This window comes from Metopolophium dirhodum, chromosome 5 (genome assembly GCF_019925205.1).
Source record: "Metopolophium dirhodum isolate CAU chromosome 5, ASM1992520v1, whole genome shotgun sequence".
NCBI lineage: Eukaryota > Metazoa > Arthropoda > Insecta > Hemiptera > Aphididae > Metopolophium > Metopolophium dirhodum.
Window position 1 is genome coordinate 12054623 of NC_083564.1, and position 23723 is coordinate 12078345.

General features: G+C 31.6%; 2 protein-coding genes across 6 annotated transcripts in view; one reads left to right on the plus strand and one right to left on the minus strand.

Annotated features, from left to right (window-relative positions):
• Positions 1–1852, plus strand: part of LOC132944088 (band 4.1-like protein 4) — a 162160-nt gene extending 160308 nt beyond the window's left edge. For 3 of the 4 annotated variants that reach the window (XM_061013259.1, XM_061013257.1, XM_061013256.1), the window contains one exon: positions 186–1852. In XM_061013259.1, coding sequence (XP_060869242.1) covers positions 186–344 — 159 coding nt within the window. In that variant the 3' untranslated portion in view covers positions 345–1852. The remainder of the gene's footprint in view (positions 1–185) is intronic. The other variant, XM_061013258.1, reaches the window with a different exon arrangement.
• LOC132944089 (cilia- and flagella-associated protein 161) lies at positions 1776–21273 on the minus strand. Of its 2 annotated transcripts, XM_061013260.1 has the most exons (5): positions 21197–21273; positions 19495–19573; positions 14348–14509; positions 13028–13117; positions 1776–1994 (listed from the first exon to the last, which is right to left on the minus strand). In XM_061013260.1, exons 1-5 carry the CDS (start codon positions 21250–21252, stop codon positions 1848–1850), a joined length of 534 nt encoding a protein of 177 aa, XP_060869243.1. In that variant the 5' UTR covers positions 21253–21273; the 3' UTR covers positions 1776–1847. The 2 variants fall into 2 exon arrangements, 1 of the variants encoding a protein (XP_060869243.1); XR_009664414.1 differs by lacking the exons at positions 14348–14509; positions 19495–19573; positions 21197–21273 and adding an exon at positions 13265–13527 and having other exon boundaries at positions 1945–1994.
• Positions 21274–23723: the final 2450 nt, after the last annotated feature.

Genomic DNA, 23723 nt, shown 5'->3' on the forward strand with positions numbered 1-23723 from the left:
TTCAGGCATTTCAATAACCGATATCGGAATTTAGAAAACTGTCCTCCAATGAATATAATATATTATAATCATGCAAACTTTTTTTTTTACAAGAGTTCCTATTAACTTTTTTACACCAATAATTGTTGTTAAGTGTACAGTTATAATATATTCGTTTTATATAATATGAAACCATATGATTTTAGGTGGACAGACTGTCGAACTCCGAACTGAGGTCGTCGGCCAGCCTAGAGGAGATCCTTTCGCCGATCCTGCAGAGCAAACTGACCACGTGTGAGTATAACTATACGCGAATACGAAAAACGCAATACCGAGACAGTATTATATTATATTTTATAATATAATATTACCTAAAGCAGTAATAATAATCGAACGATTTTTTTTTGTTTCTGGGCAGAAATCTTGCGGGGACTTAAGCCATATGGCGGTGCATCGATACGATTTATATATTACCATCGTAATATGAATTGCGATCGATTGACGAGAGGAAATCGATGATTACGGCCGTGACTTGGACGATGACGAGCGAAACAGGCCGCGCCGGCTACTTTTTATGTGTACATAATATATCATTTATCATAATTTTTCATTTATATGACGCGAGCGCGCACGCACGCACGCACGCATAAGCCATATTATATTACATTTATATTATACGAACGTGTACAGTGTAAAAAGAAAACGATTCATCTCATCACTACGTATATACCTACCGTACGCATATACTTACATTATACATATATAATCTACATTCTACACATATTATAGGGAAACCTTTTCGAGAATATAATATTATGTCTGTATACACGAGCGCGAGTTTTCTTCTTCACCGTTTTTATTATTATTATTATTATTATTATTTATTCTTTTCACTTTTGAGAGAAAGCGTCAAAGGGCGTCGATAAGTCTGAGTTTTTATTAAATATTTTTATTTTTTTTTTATGATCCCTATTTTCTTATCCTTCCCTTTTTCTTTTCTTGATACTCTGGTCGTTTTCTCTCGTTTCCCACTCGTATTATATAATATATATATATATTATTATTATTATTATTATTATTATAATCGTTTATCGTGTCTCCGTCGCGCTCGTCGGGTTAATAAAAGTATAGTATACCAAAGCTCAATATTATGATCAACACATGTGTTCCGCGCATATTATTATATATACATTATTATTATTATAAATTATTATTACTACCTATTATTAGTTGTGTAAGACGCGTGTCTTGTAAGTACGTTTAATATAATTTAACGACAATGTGTACATTATTTTTTTTTATATTACATAATATTATTATTATTACCTATCATATTGTACATTATTATATTGATAAACTGTGTGTTTTCACGCGTGAGGCAGTAGGTACCTCTCTATTTATTTTTGTTCATCAACATTTTGTTTACGAAATTAAAAACGATTATCCAATAACAAATGGTAATATTATAATATAATATATATACAGGCACTCAACAATTAAATCGAAATTCAAACGAATTATTTTTTTTTCCGATCGTGATGTCGAAATTATCTCGTTTTATTTATTGTTTTTATTTTCTACAAAAAAACTAATTATAATATTTGTACTGATAATCAAATACTACTTTTTTTTATTTGTTTGTTTGTTTTTGTTTTATGTATACCGTTTAAAATGAAAACACTTTTTTTGCGGTCTCTATATTATAATATAGCGGAGAGAAAAATATTTGCACTTTTGTATTAACCGTAACGTTTGTTGTGTTGTTTTATCTGTTTGCAGTGAAATCCGTAAATAAGTTGGATAATGACATATTATTATTGTATTATATTATATGATATGCTACGGAAATATAATAAAATAATATTATATTATATTATTTGTTCGTTTTTTGTGTCTTCGTTCGTCCCGGCATCGTCGGATCCCAGACGTTTGCTGGACGTGATAAACTCCCAAATATTCTGCGCCTTTTCGCGGCCTCCGGAGTCCTTGATCGAGTGTGCGCTCACTTCGTATTCCTGCGAAAAGACAACAAATAAAGTTTAAAAATTCAGCTCGTTTTCAAAATTGAGAACGTGAAATTCAAAAAGACCAAACTATTGTCACAATAACAGTTGTAATATCACAATATTAATCACTGTAAACGATTCAGTAATTTGATTTCATTACAATATTACACTACATTTCATTTTTTCAAAGTGTAACTACACTACGGAGGGTAGACCATACCAAATGTACCGCCTAGTCAGGTTTCTCGCCCCATAAAATAATAAAATTTAAGGTAAATGTAATAATGTAATATTATAATATGTTACCATGCAGGTATCAAAGGAAATTTTGTCCGGTTGCATTTAATCAACCTATACCTATACTCTGTGCCTTAATTTAAGAAGAAATAATGACAATATTAATTATTTTTATTATTATTCACTATACGATGAATAACACTTTTATAATTTTCGTCTGCCTTTTATGAGTACTTATTCAAATTTGAAGTATCGTATTTTTTTGTTGTCAATTTGATTTTTTTGAAAGAAGTTCCACCACGACACACTATTTTTTCATCGATAATATTGCACCACAAAATACATCCTCCGACTAAGCCGAGTGTCTGCAATGATGGCCAACGCGAAATAATTCCAAATATCGTTAAAAGCTAAGTCTGTTGTCCGTTCAATTTATGATAATATACTTTGACCTATGTCATTATTTTTTTTAAGTCCCTGCGCACCGTTCTATGGATTTGTTTGGAGTATAGTTTAAATTAAATCCGAATTAAAATTTCGCACGTTCTTATTGGATAACAAACGTTGGGAAACCGTCGACAGTGATCTGCTTCGATACAGTTACTCCAGTTAAACAGTGAATATTTTCATTTTCGTGTATATAATTGGACTCAAACAGTCTGACCCCGATTAACATGTAACACGTATTGTACCAACTACCAACGTAGGTATGGAAATAAATTACCTATACACCGGTTACTGAGGTAAATACAAAATTGGGTAAGTAAGTTATTAGCCATCTATTTGGATAATAGTAATATTCCCATCGATTCAACTCTGGTTCAAAAATACATATCATGTAAAATTTAGTGAATATAATGAATAATACTTAAGACGTAAGGTGAGGATATTTATTATGACTTTTATTTTTACACTTTGCAGGCCAAAATATAAATCAAGTTAGTATGACGAAAAATCAGATATATTATTTTTCATATTTAAGTATTTTTAGAATGTAATTTAAAACAAAATTTTTAGGAATTTTTATTTACTATCATTTGTAAGTTAATTTTCTTTTTAAATTTCAAAGAACATTTTTAAAAATCTTTTTTTTTCATCTCATAATATATTACCGAGTACGTGTTCATTATTGATTCGCTACAGACAAAACCCAAGAATAACGTCGCTTTCTATGTCATAGTATTTAATTATTTTAAGGGCATACTTTGATATTTTTTATGCATATTTCATACATTTTTAGAGATTTTAGGACATCTTATTATTATTACATTTCTTCATATACATTTTTGTTCTAGAGTCTTTCGACTCACATTGACTCATTGGGTTGGTGGACTCCAATATTATCTGGTCCCAAAGTGTCCAAATGCGGTGACTATATTATATTTTTATATTTCACCTATATCGCGAATGACAAGACGATATCGGTGTCGAACGTTTGCCACGATATCGACGTACGGTCGTACCGATTTCTCGATATCGATGCGTGTCCGAAAATCGATTTGTCGATGTCTTTGTGACGTTGTCCACCACTCCGACCCGATCGTATATTACATAATATTTTGTCCGCATAGTAAATCACAATATTTCACGTTGTTGTCAGATTTTACGACCGAATAACAACTACATACATTAATGCTATTAAATGAGCGAAGCAAATATATTATAACACGTACACACATAGAATATAATAATATATTATATTTTGTAGTGTGACGCGCTTGCTATTCTGTCATATTTCATAAAAAGTAGCTACGAGTTGCAGTCGTGTGTGTGTGTACGTGGGCTATAACAAAACGGGTAGGTTCGCGGGGTTAAAAAGGTCTCTCGCATTGTGTCGGACGACCGTCGCGCCGATGGGGAGCAGCCGACTAATACGCGTCGGCGCGGTCATAATAATAGACGACTATTATGATCGCTAACGAGCCGCAGTTTTGTGCCGAGCATTAAACATCATACGACATAGTTGTACAGGGTGATTCGCAGGGCGCGTTCGCCCCAATTCGTTTCCACCATGATGGCTATGAAATCATTCGAATTCTGATTTTTTTCAACTTTTTTTATTAGGCGTTACCAACGATATGATATTATATTAGGTAGATGGGTATATGAGGACCACGTGTTTTCAAATACTCGGACTTTTAACACCCGTTTGAGGAGTGTCGTCCTGCGGCGATATGAACTATTTTTTTTTCTTTAAATATCCATCACGCTCTCTTGTCGTTTGTCATTCAAGTGGTTGGTGAAAGGTTGGTAGGGGTAATTTTTTAGAAAATGTCGATATATATAAATCGAAATTTCGACGAGCATAATAGTATTCCTCAATTATTTAACTCAAAGTACTATAAGAAATAAGGATAAAATAGTCCACGAAATCATGATAGTAATTTATATTAATTCATTAAAATTGTATAACGATTAACGTCGACAATTTGAATACTTAAAGAATTAGTATACATTTATTATTACAGTTTTGTAATTTTTTTTTTTTTTAGTGACTCATTACCTAATATTAAATGTATTTTATATTGCACTTAGGTTGGTATATGTAGGTAGGTATATATATTGTTGTACTAGGTATATGTAAAAATATTCTCAAGGGCTATTATTCTTATTGCAAAGATTCATAACTCTGTAAAAAATTTGTTCAAATTTCGGTTCGGTTAGATAGATATTTATTATAGATATTAGTTATTTTCAGTAACACTGCATCTGCTAAACAATTTATTAATTAAAACTGTCGTAGTAAAAGGTGACGGTTCTCATTTTAAAAAAAATTCGTAATTTCTACCGTCGCGAGATACTCCTATTAAGTATCTTTGAGAAATATATGTTTAAAAATGCCAAAAATCAGAATTTTATATGTTATGCGTTATGAACACCGATCATGGTGATGAGAATGATCGGCAAACACATTCATACCTTGTATAATGTATATACATAGTTTAAGGCCTCATTGTGCTTTCTTACAGGGTGTACCGTCTAATAATACCGACATCGTTCCAAAATCCACTTTACGTGTCTAAGTGCCTTTACAGTATAAGTGCCTATATGGAGTGTTTCTTTGGGGATTAAGTTTTAAATCCGTTCAGCACAATAATATACGCCACTGTGTGAACTGTAGACGTGGCCAATACCACCTCTTTTCAATCGATATCTATGACTAAAAACTACGACTATGGATTGTTTTTTTTATATTTCCATTAAAAACTAAACAACATTTAGAAAAAATCATTTAAATCGACATATTGTTATTATATAGGTTATTAGGTACAATACGGTGAATAATAAATAATATCATCTGAAGAACTTATTGCAAAATCGATTATTTACCTATCTACTGTATATGATTTAATATTGATAATGTAAATATTCTTTTGTCTTGAATTTATAATAATAATATACTGACACAAACCATGTATTGGAAGTATTTTGTTAATTTGTTAGTATTTTATTTACAAATGTTAGTAAGAAATAAAAAAAAATGGTATCCATTACTCGGAGGTCCGCATATAATATTACATGTATAGGTCAATGTAATATTTAATTTTTGGGAATGTTATAAGATTTCCCAACCTAAAATGCAGCTTTAACTAAAACATAAAATATATAAACATAAACTGTTATTTTTATGATCAATTCTTAAAAGCCTAAACTTTTATATTTGGCTTTTAGTGCATGTTGTGTTCTATCTTCCATCAAAGTGCTAAAAACCATTTTCCACCAAACATTTTCCAATGGCTTTTTGTTTAGATTGATTTTGATTCGTATATTCTGCCCACCTTATTTGTAGCTGTGCGTGAGAATAGTAGTTAATGTTTATATCGTTAATGGACTGTCGTTTTGATGAATGTATTTTAAAAATATTGATTTTTGCCAGATTTGTATGAAAACATTCTATACTGTGTGACGTTACACACAACAAAAAAGAGTTGTAGGTGCATTTACTGTGCAATTTATTGTATAATTATTAATTTACAACGTTTCGTCACAGAAAGCCCGCTAACAACGTACCGAATTATTATACTTATCTCTGCGGGTTCGTCACCTCGAAATTCGTTTCATACTGTCTCTCAACAAACGATATAGGTACAGTGAAACCTCCTTATAACGGAATCACTCGTTACCAAATGATTTTTCCGAAAGAGTGTTCATTATAAGAAGACTAAAATATACCGGTTATATGTTATACTCAGGACTGTTGTTAGTTTCCGTTGTCAGAAGATTTTACTGCATACGTATCATACTAGCCAACGGATGGTTCGATGTTTTCGGCAAAATAATGAATCGAGAAGATGAGGTTCTCATCGCGCGGTAGAAAAGTCCACGAGTATATACGCGTATTATACATTATGGTGTACGATAATGTATTATTACGGCGGCGGCGGCCTGTCGGCGCGGATGGCTGTGAAATGTAATTTATTTCGACTCGATGCCTCGTGCATTTAATCGACGCGATATATTATAATGGTCGTCGTCGGTGGTGATGATCGATAAAAGAAAATATAGCCTCTCTGCCTGGGGACGCGAAAACGACGGGCCCGGAGATTTATGCGTTTTCGGGAAATCAGATCGTAAGAATACGCTACAGTCGTCGGTCCTGGCGCAGGATCGTCGAGAAGAAAAAAAATAATCACAGATTAGGTATATGTATACAACCCAAGTCCTTAACGGTCCGAGTGAATATTATTGTTTTTTTTATTTTTTTTTTGATTCGTCGGCCACTTTATATTTGGTTTCAATTTGACACATTATATAATCAGTCGTCGCGTAGGACTTAGGGAGCGCGCGAACGTAGCAGATAATATTATTATTCAGGATAAAAGGATCTACGAGGCCCTCGCCTGCCACGAAGCGACGTCCATAAGCATATTAAAGGCCGATTGAGCGGCGGTAAAGTTTAAGTTTTTGATAGATAATAAATAAATATACTACATAATAATACAAATAAATATATTATAAATTTATAATAATACGATAAATTATACAATTTCTTATTTTAACGTAATATTTTATTAGATACAAACGTCGCTGATTTTAAGGTTTCGAATGGTAAAATACGCAAAGATAACATTCAACTTAAATGTCCATAATAGATTGTTCGGTACTTGCCTACAAAAAGGTCCAGTCAAATGTCAAGAATCCTCTAAAAGGTCCACCATGTACGAAAATATTTAAAATCATAAAATTTTAGCTGAGTATAGAATTTTTTATAGTAATGCTAGTATAATGCTATTGACTTTGTATTAGTGGTAGTCGTGGGTGCAAGAGGGCAGAGCTCACTAATATTTGACATTTTGGATTTTTTATGGTTTTTTTTTTAATATTATTTTTGATATTTTTTATAATTATAATTTTCGTCGAATAAAATGTTTTACACACGTTTTATGAATCATTGTTTAATGTTCGTCTTACACATGTTTTACATGTCATAACGTTACGGCATACAGTCATACTCGATTAATAGTATTTTTAATTAAAAATATTTTGCACTTAAATAAAATATGTTGTGCATTAAAAGTGCATTTTTTAGAATTTAACCCATTTGTATGGGTTTTTAATAAGTTTTCGGGATTTATAATGCATTTGTTGAGATTTGAAGTTTTTTTAAGGTTAGATTAGGCAAGGTTAGGTATTTAATGCATTCAATTCACAGCCCTACATTATACCCAATGTATAACGTAAGTAATAAGATACTAGATTTTAATGTGTGTAACTATATATAATATACTCGTTTGACTTGAGTTCTTACTACTCACTGATCGGTTGACTATAACTCGCTGATCGGATTCTATAATATAAATTAGTAATTACTAATTACTATTAATTACAATGAGCACCTATATATTATGAACACTAGCTGTTGCGTTTCCCATATCATATATTATATGATAGCACATTATTATCTTTACATTATAATATAGACCCACAGTGACCCGCCCAAATAATATTATGTTTGAACGTTAACATTATTATTGCTGTTGCCCACGTGTGTGAATGCAGTCTGAATTTTTTTCTGAAATAATTTAATTCGCGTGATGAATTCAGGCTCAGAAAAATCATTGCCTATTAGTTTTATTATTTCATCAGAGAGATGCAAATCCGTTATACCGTTACACATTAAAAAATATTATATTCTGGAAATCTTGAAACCGTCTGAATTATAATACCTACGTTATTATTAACCTATGTCGGTTTTAAACTTAAGTAAATCGGCTAAAAAACAGCCGTTGATACCATGCAGGTACGTACCTACTGATGAACTTACAGGGACCCACCTATGTAAAAACGGCTGTTTAAAAAGTTAAAAACCGATATAAGTTAATAATAACGTAGTTACCTATTATAATTCAGACGGTTTGTTTTACAACGGAGTTCTATATTTAGGCACTCTTAATCGAATCATGGTCAGTTAAGTGCAGAAATTATTATTGCCAGTCTGTACCGAAATTTAACTCGACTCAAGTCTTTAGTAAAATTGTATACCAATCAAATAATATCAGCCGTTTATATATTGTTTATGCGTATTTAAAATATATTTTCTAGCAGTGTCAGCTGCATCCATCGTTTTCGCATATTAAATCACTAAAGTGTGCACAGGACTGCATACAAATGCATAATTAAATAATTGTGTAACGATTAGTGACTTTGGCTTGTGACCAGGGGCGTTCGAACGTTTTTTTTATTTTACCAGAACGATTGATGATTGAACAAAAGAGGAAAAAAACAAATTTAAATATCGATTATTACAACAAAAGTGATTACATAATGTAGTACATATTATATATATATGTATGTAGTTTGTTAATTACATTTGTATGCAGTCCTTTCTGTTACACCTGTAAAAACGCATAAAATAATTAACGCACCTATATGGGTATAACACAATAATATAATATGACGTGTACCCACGTATTCGACGTTTTTGTACATAATATTATACTGCCGCCAGCCGCGGTTAATTGTTTTTTATAATTTCTCGGCGTCAGGTTTTCGAGGATAAAAAATTTTTAATCGCGCCGATCACCACGCCCCGATGTCGTGGCCACCGATATACATATACCACTCACCTACACCCGACAAATTCGCTCATCACTCTGCGAGAAAAAATTCTGAGGCCGTTCCCCTTGGTGTTAATAATTATTACTTACATCATATTATAGCTACAGCGCGCAAAACGTCTCTCGCACTCGGTAAACGTAATTTGTGATCATTAAAAAAAAAAAAAATTCATACTCGGAAAATAAAATAAAAACACGAACACTCCGAGTACGTGTTTCTATACAGGGTCATTCACCAAGCATGCTCACCCCCATTTTTTCGTATAATATAATAGATTTATTCGAATCCTGATCTTTGGAATTTTCAAGTATACACTTAAGGTCCATATTTTCAATTGTTTAGATTTTTTATACCGTTTAAATTTGAAGGTGTGCCTAAACAACTTTTTTTCAAACAAGAGAATCGCCTGTTTTTCTGTAAATCTTTAAACAGATGACTTTGTTTAAAAAATTTGAATTTATGTAAATGTAAATTCAAACGAGTAGATAATTTTGAATTTATTAAACTTGGTGTACTAAGAATGATAGCCATGATAATAGGGTTGGAAGATATGGTGGGGGAGGGGGGTATGATTATTTGAATTTATATTGGTTTATCTAAATTCAAAATTGTATTGTTTGTAAGAATTGTCAGAATATAACAAATATTAAATTCAATACCACATCTATAATTTATAGTTTTGTAAAACCATTTTTAATTACCTACTATTATCCTTATCATTTATCACATTTTAATAACTCAGAAAATACCAGTTCGAATATTGATTTACATTCAACGACATTTTCAAAAAATAAAACTTATTTAAGATAACAGTACACTAGAAATTAAATAACTGAAAATGTGATCTCATGGTAGGTATATTGAAAAATTTCAATTTTCAAAAATTTGAACGAATTAAAGGAAACTGAATCATCTTGTAAAATGTACAATATTTTTTGAAACGACAAAAATTAGGTAACTTTAATGACGTACTCCAGTCATGCATATCATATTATTATATCGTATTATTATGAAGTACAAATCGTACAATTATAATATAAGTATAATAAAATTCTCGTCGCCGTCGTTTCCGTGCGCGAACCGACCTACAACAGATTGCCTTCACAAATCACTCTAAATTCGCAACGACAGTATCGCATTATGGCATACAATAATAATAATTGTGCGCACTTTAAACATCTTTTTTTTTATCTCATCGGAAGTCGTTACGTACCTATTATAATAAATATATTGTGCGCATTACCAATTTATACTAACCGAGTAGCGGTTTTTGTTACATTTTTGTTGTCCCCGAGAACCGCGTAAGCAAAACAATATAATATTCTTTGTGAAAAAAAAAAATGTACGTAGACGAGATTTTATGTTATGTAATAATACAATTAATATTATCAGGTATTATGCACGATGGAGAAATTCAATGATGAACGGAATGATGATGTTATTTTGAGAATATTTTGTAGTAAGTATACAATATAGCTCAACGTTTTTCTTCCATCTCGTTTGTCGTCGGTAAACATAATAATATTATAATACTGGTACGATATAAACATATAGTGCTGCCCCATAGTTTTTTTTTAAGATAATTAACAATAATATATTATAATAACGTTGATCTGCATATTTTTTTAAAGGCTACACAATTTGATTGCAATAGCTGCTATGGACGATGAAAAATATGAAGTCTAGGGGTTAGATGCAGCCTAAATTCAGTATAATATTGAGTTATTATTTTATCGAAGACACTTATTATTTCAAAAAATATAAACTTTTTTGAAAATATTTTTTTACAGAATTTAGAATCATTGCAATCAGCAATATAGAAAACAAATTATATTTTTGAAGTTAAAATTGTCCACACATTTAAAATTGTTTTAATTCCTTAATCTGAAGCAGAGTATTATATAATTACCGGAGTATTTCAATGGAATATAAAAATCGAATTTTGGACGAATACTTTACAAGTATTTAACTACTCGGCCGAAATCCCAAATATCTCAAAATACTTTGCTTTGAAACAAATATGTATGTTTTCACTCAATAAAGTAAAAACTTAAGAAATAATAACGATAAAAAATTGTAAAAAATTAAATTTTCTTTTAAAATTGTTGTTTTGTAACAACTTGAAATTATGTAAAAAAAATATTTAAAATAACGAGTATTTTACGTGTTACATGAACCACCTGGTACCTACACACGTTGTTGGCTTGGTATTCGATCGATGTATAAGCAGAATATTTCTATAAACTTTGGCTGTCGACGTGATTGAAAAAGTTCCACTCGACTTTAGGTAACGTAGGTAACTGTAGGTAACGTAGTCCTACGCACGGTGCCATTGAAACCAATAATAACATTACATTATATCATACGTTATTAATTTTGAACTTGATCTTGGTCGTGCAGGTTATACGCGGTTAAAACCTCAAAACATTTTATTTTCGTAAATATATTTTATGTTCGAATGCACGAACCGAGCGGACGCGACCGAAACAAGCCCGCGCCTTTCAATATTATATTGGTATTTAATTAATGATGAGATAAAGTTTCACCGATTTTACTGCGAACGCGATAATAATTATAATAATATTCAGACGAGATTTTGCGGCAGACTCGCGTGTACCGATGACCTTAGCGCGCGTACCGTCGGGTACTCGGGGTATAATACAAGTACTTACAGCTGGTGTACAGGTACATTAAATAAATATATAAATATAATTATTACTAGTCTCAACGAGTAGCGTATAATATAGAAACTAGTTCCGTTAATGATAGATTTAGAACGCACGCGTGCAGCTGCCGAGTAAATGCGTGTAATATCAATCGGAACGAGCGCGGTCGCCGTTGCGTTCTCGACGTATCAATAATAATAATAAATAACTCGAGTAATAATAATGCAATAGTCGTCGTTTTTTTAATGGAATCTCCACGTATGATGTTAATATTACAATAATAATAATAATAATAATAAACTTCGCGCTGACCTCGACGCGAGAGACTTTAACGGGGATCAACGCTAACCCGCGACGTATACCGACTGTACATACGTCGTATATATTATTGTTATTATATTATTTTATACGATTTTATCCCACGGTATACGATTGTCTTTTATCACTCGTCCGAAACACTATAGGAATATTGTCACACGTTACGTATGCATTTTACGAGCTACCGCATAAGAAAACAATCGTAGATTGTCGAAACGAGATTGTCGCGAACGAAAAGCAATATTTATAAGAACTTTGCCGATCGTGATCAATAATGTTGTTAAATTAGTGTCAGGAATTACTATTAATGCGCCTGCAGTACCAAATATTATATTAAATATTTAAATATACTATTTACTACAAGATCAACAAGACGTAACAACGTATTATTATTAGCGTTTGACCTAACGATTTTCTCTATATATTTATTTCATTTAATTTCATATACCTACACAATACCTACACCACACCTATTTATATATGAATACTGGGCCCCATTGAGAAGACTCTTGTGGGGACCCAAATAAACCATGATAATACAGTGGATTCCACCTAATGTGGGCACCTGTTAATATGGTCTGATCCCAATTTCAATGTATACTAACTAACTGATTTCGGTTTATATGATCAACCGCTTTATATGGGTAAAATCCCGCAATGTGTCCACATTAAGCGGAATCCACTTTATGACCAATTGACTCGGACATTGCCCTATAATATTATGCGGATTTACATAAATTAATGAAAAATGTATAAACTTACGTCGCCGAAGAACGTCGCAATCCGAAAGTCCGTCTCCACCGCGGCGTTCAGATTCGTCGCGTTGTGCTTCAGGACCACTCTGGCTCCGTTCTGAAACGGTTACACAAGGGTAAAAAAAAATTAATCCCGGATCAGGAAATGTCGTATTTTTGGTTTTAGCGCGTTTTCGATTCACCCACGGGTTGCGTGCGGAAATTATAAACATATAAACAATCAATAATGATTGCTCGGACTTACAACAAATAACACACAGTACAATATAATATAATATAATAAAGCGTCGTCAAAACGGTTCTGCGGAGTCGTACGCTATATACGTAGGTATAATACCTACTCGAGAGTCGAGAAACACTAACACAACTGGTCTTGTCGTCGACTGCGACTCGTCCGCGGGTTTACGAGTTTACTCGTTTCTCTCGCAGCGTGCGGTGGGTAGCGCGCGTCGAAATCTCTCAAGGACAAACGTGCTATATATATATATAGTAATTACGTCGGAGGAAACAATCGCATTATTATATTATTGTGTGGTGTGTGTGTGTGTGCATGTTTGTGTGTACGTATTCCCACGCGCATCCTTTCCGCTCTGCTGTTCCGGTCACATACACACGCACACAACCCGTCGCAGTTTTGGAATTAACGTCCGACTTTGGAGGAGCAGCCCCATGGATAACGGTGAAACCGGCTGTGTAATATTATATTTATGTTGTTTATGTTTTTCTCTCTTTTAAAACGACCTCCTTTCCGCTGTAGTATATGTATATTGTTAAGGATGGATACGGTGATAAATCATAGTAATAATATTGATCAAAGGTGTGCATGAACTAGTTAAAAAATTAATTTGTTTATAACTTATTAACTTGTTATAGTTTATATATATAATTATCTTGATGACTTAACTAGTTAATGTTTTCGTTGTATCAACTCACTATTAGAGTCTTCCAGTTAATTTCATTATATTTTGTATAATAACTTAGCTAGTTGGACACTAAAGTACAATTAATGTAGTTATTTTATAGTATTTTATTTTTTCTCTATAAAATAATATTGATGGAAATTCGTAAACAAACGTAAACATTTTAACTTACCTACAAATAATGAATATTTTTTTTTATCTAGATAAATTATTTGGTATCACTTATGTATTATTATCTTTAGGTAAATATCTTAACAATTATAATTTTATCTTATCCGGATAATTGTTGGCCTATTGTTTACAACACTTTATAGTTGCGCGGCCTATAGACGAGCGGAAAGGAAAGGGATATGTGAGGGTGGAAAGGTCGTGGATTTTGTATTTTTAAAGGGTGTTGTTTTTCTCACCGGAACCGGAAGTCCTTCGGCTTCCTCGCGCATCGCCGTACGCCAGTAGGCGACCGTCCACCGGCAATAGGGGTCCTGCGCGTCGACAAGCTTCAGCGCCGGGTGACCAGACACCCCTCGTTCGGCGTATAGACGAGGCATGACGGCAGCGACGAACAGTGGCTGCGGAAACACCGTCAAAACATTAACATGATAATAATATCCATTATTTTTATCGTCCCGATAATAATGATGTGGGTTCATCGATTTAGTGTGTTGTAAGTGTGATCACGAGTAAGGTAAAATTGCACTAGTTTCTATCATTGCATAAGCCCCCTATTTATTAACGATAATCAGTCGACTGTCCAAAGAATAATTCGTATTTTTAATATTTAAACTCAAAAGTATTTATCAAAATAATTACATAATATTATTATATAGGCTATATGGGTACAGTTTAAAAGTATATACATATTTGCGTTTGTTTGTAAATTGGTTGAGTAGTGCAGTAATAACATTCTTGTAATACTACATAGAGATGCACATACACAACGTGCAACTGTCAACTTACATTTATTAATATTTATGAGTTCTATGGAATGGTCGTTCTAGTGCATATGAACACGGAGTTCAACAATCTCCGTGACCACGAGTGTGTATAATTATCACCGGGTGTACCCACGATTTAAGATACTTATATATCACCGAACTAAAATACTAGGTAAAATCAAAAAGAATAAGCATATATATTTTTTTTAAATTTTGATGTAAAAAATATCAATAAACAAAACCGAAAACCGTATTTGAGTTTATAACAACAATATTGCGCCAACTTTAAGTTTATTTTCATTGATTACGGGCGTTTTAAGTTTTTCGATGCCTATCAAACTCATGGAAATACTATATTTTATATTATAGTTATCTATATTTTCATACATCTCAGTGATCTTACCGAACCTAAAATGTCGACTGGTCGAGCTAAATGTGATTTTACTAAGCTGCAGATGTTTGTTACGAAAAGTGTTATTTACATTATCTCTTGGGAATCTTAAATTGCTTAAATCGTGCTCTCGCACATTATCATAAGTACTTCAGTAATCAAGGACCCATCCAGTTGTTGTTATGGTGATTTATTTTGACTGCCTGTAATTTACAACGATCTCACCGTAGGTCAATGGGCAACCATGTTATACCAACTCAGGTCGTTGGCAGGGGTTAAAGTGTGGGCGGTGATGCTAAGGGACTATGCCCCCCTTGACTCTGACAACGTTTAAAAGGCGTCCCCTTTAACTTAATCTTGAAAAGTTACACTGGTACACCGAGGTCTTAGAGTCAAATCTGAGTAATTTGTCCTCCGTTCAAAATATGTAATTATTTATTTTCTATAATATTATCTTATAATTTTAGATTAATCAGTGGGTATTTATTATTTATTATTTTTATATTTTAAATTAATAAAAAACAAATATTGATATATAAATAATTATAGCTGTTGAGCAACACTCCGTGAAATAATATTTTAGTTTAAGCGTTAATATTAAGCTGTTCAGTGCAATCAAGTACTATGGAAAATAATATAACCAATGCAACTATTAGGTATGTTGATAATTTATAATATATAAATATATTTCTGATATTATAGAAATCATTTTAGTTTTCTAGCGAAGCGAGGAAAACTAATTAATGAATAACCCATTCCTTAAATCCCAACATAATGTTTTTTCATAGGTACGGAACAATACTTCCACGCGGAAAGTGTTTTTAAAATAAAATAAAAATCACAGTTGTTCCTTTTGCCATTTCGTGTAAATTTAAGCCATGGTTAAATTCCGTTCGGAATCGTTTCGGCGGTTTTCTAATTTAGAACACCAATAATACGCGCAGTTCGTAATGCGAGGTATTTATTTTTGCATTTCGTCTCCGCAGGGTTGGTTTTAAGGTTTGATTCCAAGAAAAATTCATTTATTTATACACGCATGAATATTATACTATATCGTAGCGCTGATGCGTATTAATTTAATATTCGTTCAGTCGAGTTGTACCTAATCGAATTCTTGTAAACTATATTTAATAATTCACACATACGCCCCGGCGGGGCGGTCAATAGCTATATGTACAATAGGTGCACAATTTTCGTTATCATTATCATCTCGAAAGTTTTCTCTCTCCCCCTTCCCCTATCACTCTCACAATATATACTCGTCAAAGATATAACATTGTTATTTATTTTTAGAGAAGATGCGTTTGATTTTCTCAGTCAAATATTAATAATTTAATAATTTAAATATACAATATTTAATATATCGTGATTTTTGAACAGTTGTTATACGATATTTACTTCATTATTTTTGTTACGAATTAACGAGTGATACCCTATCGATAGTAATTAGATGAGATTATATAGAACACTGAGAAGTAGTTAAGCTAAATATTCGATATATTTAAAAACGTATGCATTTTTTTTTTAAAAAAAACTAAAAAAAAGAATATCTTTTACAATATTTATAGTTACCCACTGTCCTTATTTTATTCTTACATGTATTCAAATAACACATTATACTTTAAAGAATATAACAAATTGGATTTATATAATGTCAATCCGTATGAAAATTATTTTTTCCACTTTAAGCTTTCTACCTTGAGAGTTAAGATACGTTAAATTAATATAATATTGTGTAGGCATGACAGAGGTATACACTAAAAAAAACCTGCACAATATAACGACGGTAAATATATAGTTGAAAATAAAATTACTATAGACTATAGTAAATATTTACTAAGAATTTAAAAAAAACCCTTGCACGTAGATTAATCCAATTAAAGTAGGTACTTGATTAATATTTGTGAGTTTTTTTTTAAAAAAAAGCTGGAATACAATGTTATATAATATATTATAATATGTTATAAATCATAATGTTCTCTACAGTTTCAAAAATGTCTAACTACGTTTAAAAAAATGACCGGAAACTTTAATTAATAAAAAATGAACATATATTTTATTGCTATTATTTTTTCTTAGTGAGATAATGTATTTTTAATAATTTTAATTTCATATGGCGGAGGGCAGAATAAGCATATATTTTTTATTAAATTTTTATGTAAAAAAATATCAATGAACAAAACCGAAAACCGTATTTGAGTTTATAACAACAATATTGCGCCAACTTTAAGTTTATTTTCATTGATTACGGGTATTTTAAGTTTATATATATTGCTGGAGTACCTATATTTATTTAGTATAATAGTAAGTTCATCACAAATTTACGACGTACTTTGTCTAAATTATATATGTATGTAAAAAAAAAATATTAATACCAAAAGGAAAAGGTATTCGAATATTCGGTGGCGATTTGAATATGAAGTTATTTTGTACGCGGTTAATTTGTGTAATGGTTGCACGTCTGTTTTGAGTTTAGCTATTTTATAAGTACACATTAACAACTAGAATTTGATTATTAACGAAAGTTTTCAACGGGCACGCGTACGACCCTGCTATTATTCGGAAAACGTAAGTACAGTTTATATAATATGGTATGTCCGGGTCGTTAAATTTCACAGATATATTATGTTATTCTATAAGCTTTAAATGGAGTTGAATAAAGTCACTGGTGAGTGGTGGGTCGATATTTTTTGCATAGATCCTCACATTGTTATAATATCACACACCAGAGCATTTTTTTCTTCACTTATCGGTGAAAACTTGTAAATTGTTTTGCAAAGCCGAAATTCGTAATAATTAATACCACAATGGAACAAAGAGTTTCTTTGTAGAACAAGCCAATAAAAGGAGACATTTTTATATGATTTCGCAAGTCATTTCAAATTTCAAATAATAAGATATTTAATTGATAACATCATAATATTATGTAATTGTGGAAGGTATGATTAAAACTAAAATACTTTTCCTCATTTTTTAAAATCAGTTGTATTATTTGTCATCATGCTTTATGTTGTTAAAATTGTTAAAGATGCTTGAAAATTGAAACAGTATTGTTATTTAATACATTGAAAAATACAGTAAATATGATAACCGTATAATGGTATTGGGTTTTTTAAATGAGATTTTATACTTTAATTTTTTAAATATAATTTTATTCATTATAAATTCATGGGACAGACCCTCTAGACAGACGGCATAATAGTTAATTAGATTTAGGTCCAAAATAATATTAAAGTAATGCAATTTACAGAAGATAAGTTATTTTTCATCTAGATAATGAGTTCTTAATTCATGCCTAATTTTTGCCTAATTTATGTTAATCATTATTTGTTCACTAATCACCTATTATTATATTTTATTCAGTGTAGTCTACAACAGTCATCTATAACTATACTGTTTATTATCATAATCAACCAACTGTCAACAACTATTTTACTATGCAGATATATTGATATAACAATAGGGGTTCATGTGATTTAAATATTATACTCCTTTCGAACCGACACTGGTCAGTTAGGTAAGTTTATATTTGGCTTCGTTTTTACCTACCAATACAATCTACAAAACACAGTCTAAAAACTTAGAATAATAAATTATGAAAAAATAAAAAATGTAGGTCAGAAAATACAAGAATGTTTACAAATCAAAATTTATAATAATCATTGATAAATTCATCGAGCTATTATACTAGTACAAATGGATATAAACGAATACGTTTAAACTGCGTGAAAAGTAAATGTAGGTAGGTTGTAGGTACATCGTAAAATTTAGAGCCTGTAGCGTACCTACTTAAGGTTTAAAAATCGAACAACGATGAATTTGATTTCGTTCTAAATGATCTGAAATAAGTAGCACATAATATTTTATTTTTACCTGAAATATTGTTTTTTTATTTATCTATCTACGTTAACAATAGCTTTTTTTTATTCCAGGAGAAAATTAAAACCAAACAGCGAATCTACTTGGATACGTTAATTATACAAGTCGTCGCGTCATATTATTTGAGTTTATACCTCGTTGCACCGAATTATATTTGATGGCTTAATGTTCAGGTTATAATATTATTATTATTATTATTATTATTATTACGGTTCTACTGCGTAATTATAGAGTAGCGAGTCTCAAATTCACTAAGTCAAAAACTATTTCGTTTGTATAATATTATTATATACGTTCGTATAGTAAGACATTATTATTATTATTATTACGTAATAGATTACTTATATACCTTGGAAGAGACGCACGGACTAATGGCAAACGTATCTCCAAACTTCAAAGGTTCGCCTTTTTCGCAGCTGCTTCCTATTCTAAAACAAATGAATTACACGGCGGCTAGATTAAGGGCTGTAGAAATAAAATAATCTTTTTTTCTCCGCAGATCAAACGTTAAACACATTACACTTGAGACTTACAGACTACGACGTTGATGATGATGACGATGACGACAACGATGATGATAATGATATTAAGTTAAATATGTAAATAAGTAAAATATGAGAACTACAGTCAGGTTTCAGATGGCCGCGCGTGAGACATATTTTAGGTTTAAGTTTTTTCGATCCGCTACGAGAGTAGTTTTTCAGCGCATTTCCATACGGAAAATTGTACGAATCGTAGACTTTTACGCAGTAATCGAGTTGAATATTATAATATCACTTGAATATTTTTCCTTGTCGAAATAATGGACTCGCCATCGTTCTATTTCGTCTGTATCGCTGAGATTGGACGGCTCGGTAAATTTTCCTGGCGGGTCGTAACACCTCGGTGATTTTATATTATACCCATATCCTAGTGATGACCGACCGTTTGGGAAAACGGTAAAAGAACACTTTGTATTCCATTTCACCGCGTCACAGGCTCGTCGTCGTAGTCAGTAACTCGTTTACAAAAACTCTTTGACCTAAGACGTGTCGAGATTCGTGTGTTGGGACTCGATGTCTGGTGGATCTTTAGGTATGACACACGACGTATCACGTATGACTCACCAAACATTTTTATTGTAAATTGTTAAAAAGTTGATTTTTTTTTAAACTGTCGATGTTGGAAATATGCTATTATGTATAATATTATACACATTGCAATTAGAATGAACAGATTCTGAATTATTAAAATGTATAATATTATATTAGGGATAATAGTCCTTAAAATAGTTTATGATCTATTAAACTTTAAGTTCTAAGATTAATAGTAGTTTATGATAATAGGTAATTATTTAAGATCGGGACAAAGACGATTTGAATATTATACTAAATAATATGAATTAATTATAATTTTATTCTCCTCAATAACTCAAAAACTATTTATTCGAATTTCGATGTTAGAGTATAAAATATAAATCATCTGTTTAAAAATTAACGAAATAAATAGGATGGTCTTCTATAAGTAAAAAATTTGAATAAAAAATCTAATCACATTATATTTTAAAATATTTTAGACTTTTGGTATATTTAAAAATTCCAAAATCCAGAATTTGTATAAAATATAATATGCATTATTAAAGGATGGTTAGCTTGTTGATTGAAACACCCTAGTTGTATATTATGTATAGTAACACACACAACAATTTGAGTTCGAATGAATTTCTGTCCGATTTGTTTAAAGAATTTATAACTGTCTAAATACAATTTATACCTGTGTACGGTTCGGTATAATGTCATCGTTTGTAGATAAATAAGTTGAAGAATTATTCGTTATTTTCGTTTCTAACTAATCGCTCAAATAAATCGTTAAACAACCGTTTTCAAAATCTGAGATGATAGAATGTCATTACCACAGACGAATTATTAAAAAAAAAATAAATTGGTATATTTTCCTAGTGGGGTTTTCGAGGGTGATTTTCGCAAAATCCGCCAAAAAAAAAATTTGGGTATACCTAGGACACCCATACGACTAAAACAGTCTACAATAGCATAGCCATCGATTCGAGTTACCCGCAAATCTTGAAGCAGTTCCGGACGCAGCTCTCGGTCAACGGGGAAGCGGTCATGGTGCAGCCTGGTCCCAGCCCGTCCAGTTCCGAGTGGTGGTCGCTGGTCGAACACGACAGTGCCACGCCGCCGGAACCGTCGCACCAGCCCGGGAAACGGACGTCCGGGCACACGAGCTGTGCGTCTTCGCCGTACCTCAGGAACTCAGAGGTCGAGTCCAAAACCACCTGTGGAGTATTATAAAAACGTTTTATTATTATAAAGCTGGGTCCACACTTGAGCAAAATGACATTGTTTAAAAATTTGCGCCGCAAATAGTTCTTGCGGTGCAAGCGATCCATAGGCTAACGGATAGCGTACGTGCCGCACACCAAATCTTACGTGACGCACAACTAGTGTGAACGCGACTTAACAATATAATATGATAATGTATTATGTATTTTATTTTTTATTTTATTTATTGGAATAGACCAATAGATGCATAACCACGCGGCTTTTGAGAACAATACAAAATTAACAGATCTTATAGGTATGACAAGTTGTAAATTAAATGACAGAAACAAGATAAAATAAAATTAACATTACAATCAGTTGAACATAGAATATATACCAACATATATTTAAAATTATAATATGAGATTATGAGATATAGCATTTGGCCAAGGTACGTAAATAATAAACATTGCAGTGATCGGCTATCGACATCATCCTAATTAGAGGAGAAGGAAGATTTTTACAAAATTAGTACGATTTACTAGCAGGTAGGTAAACTAATCCCTTAAACCTAGTGCAACCAGGAACACCAATGTCAAGTCGTTCTAACAAACATGGTGCATCAATAGTTCCTTCAATTAGTCCGCATTAATAAAACGACAACTGGAGATATTACGGCGTTTGAAGAATTATTTAAAACGGAAAATATCGCTGATATGACTGACTATAGGTATACCTAGTCGTGGGGTGACTGGGTAATATTGGGGCGATAACTGGCCAAACTCAGAAAACCTATGTTGTACGTTATCGGGGCTTTGTAACTAAATTATTTATTCGGGTTTCAAATACTTTCCAATATTTATGGTCTCATAACCGTTATTATTCGCGTTAATATATTTTGATACGAATGCTGTAGTAAGTAGTTCGGAAAAAAAATTTGATTCAAAAACTATGCAGGAATTTTACCAATTACAATTTTTAGATTCTACTCGATATTCCTAAGAATATTAATTTATTTCATAAAATTTTACTGGTAGACGATATTACTGAATTAATAGAATCATAATGCGAATCATAACGCATAAGGAGAAATATTAATTTAAATAAATAATTAAATTAATTTGTGGGTCCAAGATGAAAAGGTTCTAAATCACTTTTTTTCAAAAGTTATTTTTTAACAGAAATGGCTTTAGAATGCAAATGTGCATCTCACGATTATACGAACATTATTAATGACAATTTTTATAAAACTAAAATATGTTGTGCGAGGAGTAAAATATTTGAACTCAAACCTAAACATTACTCTCCAAGACAATTTCATAAAAATGATTTAGAAGTTTTTCTTTCTAAACACACTATACCTAAATAAAATCAATTGATTGCTTAATTATTCCTGTCAATAACGATTATGAATTAATTTACAAAGATATGTACTAGGTACAGAATAGAATTAACCGCAAAAATAAATAAAAAATGACATATTATCCCATACAATTTTATAAAATAAAAATTGTATCGCCGTTTTGGCTTAACCAGAATGATTTTTGGTTCATTCGAGTCCAAGGCCCTGATTATTATTATAACACAAAATATTTCGCGTGTCGATTAATTTAAAGTTAAAATTCTGACTGTGTTTACGTTCTTGGATTATTACATAGTTGTGTATAATATATTAATATACAGGTGTATATATCTATGTATGATCGTTTACGATTGAAGTATGGACTTGGAATTTTATATCGTTTTTAAAAACAAATTGGAACTCGTTAAATCAACCGAAACGAATAAATAAAATATATTCACTTCAGCGCAGCAAAGTTCAGTTTCGTGAGTTCATATTTTTTACCTAATCACAATTTATAATAAGCAGTTGGCAAAAATAGTAATATGTCTGTCGTCTAAAAATTAGTGTACAATGGCGTCGTCGTATAATGACATATAATTAGGTTTCTCGTCAAATCTATCAGAATCTCTAATATTTCAAAGTCTTTTATTTGTTCTAGTAGTATCATTAAAATATTTAGTATGCTTGAAAAATTCGATCGTCCCAAAGCCACGTGCAAAACAATATATTGTTTAAAATGGTCGTGAAATTTGGGCGCACTGAGATTGTTTTCACATAGTATTATCATACTTGTAAATTAACGTGCGTGCAAACATTAAATTCAATATTTTTTTTATTCGAAACGACATCGCCGGAGTTACTATATTATGTTACTATAGTATTGTATCTACAGGTCGGATTACCGCAGTGGTCGCAGACAAGTCCGGTCAGATATTATTATTTTTTTTTTTATTGCGTGTAACCTTAACTAAC